The 2,753-nt window shown below is 44.6% G+C and overlaps 1 protein-coding gene across 1 annotated transcript in view; it reads right to left on the reverse strand.

Annotated features, from left to right (window-relative positions):
* The window catches only part of LOC104490554 (amyloid beta A4 precursor protein-binding family A member 1-like), a gene marked incomplete at its 3' end in the record, with an annotated part of 6,545 nt that extends 6,183 nt beyond the window's left edge, over positions 1-362 (reverse strand). Inside the window, exon 1 of the mRNA XM_010132853.1 lies at positions 3-362. Within this exon, the coding sequence (XP_010131155.1) occupies positions 3-362 (360 nt within the window). The remainder of the gene's footprint in view (positions 1-2) is intronic.
* Positions 363-2,753: the final 2,391 nt, after the last annotated feature.

Genomic DNA, 2,753 nt, shown 5'->3' on the forward strand with positions numbered 1-2,753 from the left:
TTCTCGGTGTACTCCTCAGACTCAGGCCGGTACTGCACCGCATATGCGCTCTCATCCTCATTTTCCTGAACTCTCTCTGTGTCGTAACTGTCCTCCACTGTGGCTATCACATCCCCTTCTGCAGTATCCGAGTGATTGTGGAAACCACTCTCAGTGCTGGCTGACCGAGCTAACATCCTTTCCTCCTCCTGCCCAGACAGGCCCGCCTGGCTGCTGTTTGTATGCCTTGGGTAACGAGCTGCATACTGCTGTTCCTCCTCCACCTCCGAGTGCTCCAGGTCAGCCTCCACTGACTCGTTCACTGCTCCATTTGCTGGCTCTTCACTTGCCTCCCCCCCAGGCGGTCCAACCAAATGGTTCATGGCAAGTTCTGGTGGGCAGATCACTTACTCTATTGACATTCTGTCTACCACATCTGGAAAGAAATAAAAAAAGAACAAAACACACCTCTGATGTTACTCTTAAAAAAAAAAAGAAATGGAGTCAATAAACTGAAGCAACAAAAGGCATCCTTTCTTCCCCAGCAGACAAACATTTGAATTCATCAGTTCTGAAATCAGTCGACAGTCAGTATGACCTCCCATGCAAATGATCTCCAACAGCAGCAACCAACAACAACGCCCTTGGGGACTGCACTTCTCACTTCTACGGACAAACTCTTTCTGGAAGAATAATTTCCAAGCTCCAACTCCTTGGAGATGCTTCTGTGGAGTGCCACCCACCTTCTACAGACCGCTGCTATTCTGCTGCAGCATTTTGATGATATTGACAGACATGTGTTAGAAAAGCCAACTTCTACCAGGGGCTCAGTCATGGCAGAGATACGACAGAAATATTCCACCTTCGCTCCACCACTCTCCCCACACCTCACTAACTCAGTACAAAGGAAGGATGCTGTCAATTCTAATGACACATTTAATCTCATCACAGGAGTCTGCAGTTGCTCACACATGTGACAGCTGTGCACACTGCACTTCAGTGTGGTATCTTCACCTGACCTAGTCACCCTATGCACTTATACCAAGTCACTAGAGATAAAAATGCACTCTGAGGGTATCTGAAGTACTGTTTGGGATGACCTGGCTAAACAGGGTTAAAAACCAAGTAAATCTTTGAAATCCCTTAACAAACGAAAGTCCCTGAGTCCAATTCAACCACTATTCAGTAACTTTATGTATTAGACATCACAAAGTTCGCAAAAGAACAGTACAGAATAAACTCCTCATCCACGGAACAATAAGGGCCATCACACCAGCAAAGATAAAACGTTCCAGACAGTACAATCCACTCAGGCATAGTCTTGCCCAGAGTCACTTAAATCGGGGATAACAACCACAGAAAACGGTGAGTCGCCTCTCGAACCCTACATCTCGCCTGAACGTAGACCTCTCCCTCTCGGTCAGGACACTGGCCATGGTCACTTTTCTGGGACTGAGAGTCCTTACCTGGAGGGTTAAGCAAACATTTAGCATGATGTAAGTTTGTAACCGCAGGTGATTATCTAACATAGATATCATATTTAGGGCGCTTGTAGGTTGTTACAGCGTATTCTTGCTTTTACGTTGTAATAGTGCATTCTTCCCATGAAAACCCACAATAGTGGCACCTTAAACCTGCAGGCAAAGTTCAAATAAATAGATCGCTTGGCCCTTGCAGTCTAGTCTCTTTTAGCCAGAAGCACCTCTTCCTTCTCCCTGCTGAAGCACACAACAGATAGGTACAGCACGGTTACCTCTGTCGGATTTATCTGTAATCACTTAAGATGGCTTTGGCATCAAACACATGTCCTAAAACATGGAGAAGACATTAGTAATATTCGTAACCATCACCACTAGTGGTGAAGCACCTTAGCCTTGCTGGATTTGAGTAAAAATCTCAAAAGATTATAGAATCACTAGAGAAGTCAGTCAATAACAGTAAATATGCAGCCCACGGGCATGAAAAAATTCGGTAAGAATACAGATTATCTTTAACCATTTTCATAGACAAAACAGGTCTATCTAGCTCAAAGGTTTCATTTTTGTCTAAGAGCTTCAGCTAGTTTGAACCTTGCACTATGTTTTTAAAATGTGGCATCGTAAAAGGACATTTTACGTCCTTTCAGGTCCCTAGGATAAATCAAATTGCCATAATTGCAGACAGCTCTAGCCTGTGACTTACTGCTAAGTACTAAAATAAAAGGTACCTGTGGGAAGACTTGTAACTTGCAGGATCTATAAAAGCATGTGTCCATACCGATTAAAAAAAATTAGCATGAATGCAAAACAACTTGAACCAATCTACTGAGCTGACGCAGGTTCAGGTGACGCTGGGCTGACTCAATGAGCTCTGTGCAGAAGAGCAGCGGGAGCCACGTCCTGTGACAAGAAAGCAGCAGCGACTTCAGTTTCTCCCTGTTAACGAAGCTGACAGGCAAGCCTAGGTGGGAGTTACGTGCTCTGTACCTTCACAGGAAATCTAGCGGATGCAGCTTCCAGCCCAAGGAACACTCCTGGCCTTTGTCACACTTACAGTTTTAGCCTTTAAAACCTTGAAATCCTTAAAAAAAGGGGATCAAAATACATTTTGGCCCTTGCTCCAGGTGAATCTTTTCATTTTCAGAAACAATGCACATGCAGCTTCTGCAAATCTAGCACGCTGCGTTTAACCACCAAGTCTAACCTTTCCCATCCCCTTTACGAGGGAGAAAAGCGCACAGTATCTCAAACAGCACATCAAAAAAGGTGTGTGCCAGAAGTAACAAACCAACACGC

The sequence above is a fragment of the Buceros rhinoceros genome, unplaced genomic scaffold (genome assembly GCF_000710305.1).
Source record: "Buceros rhinoceros silvestris isolate BGI_N320 unplaced genomic scaffold, ASM71030v1 scaffold11283, whole genome shotgun sequence".
Lineage (NCBI taxonomy): Eukaryota > Metazoa > Chordata > Aves > Bucerotiformes > Bucerotidae > Buceros > Buceros rhinoceros.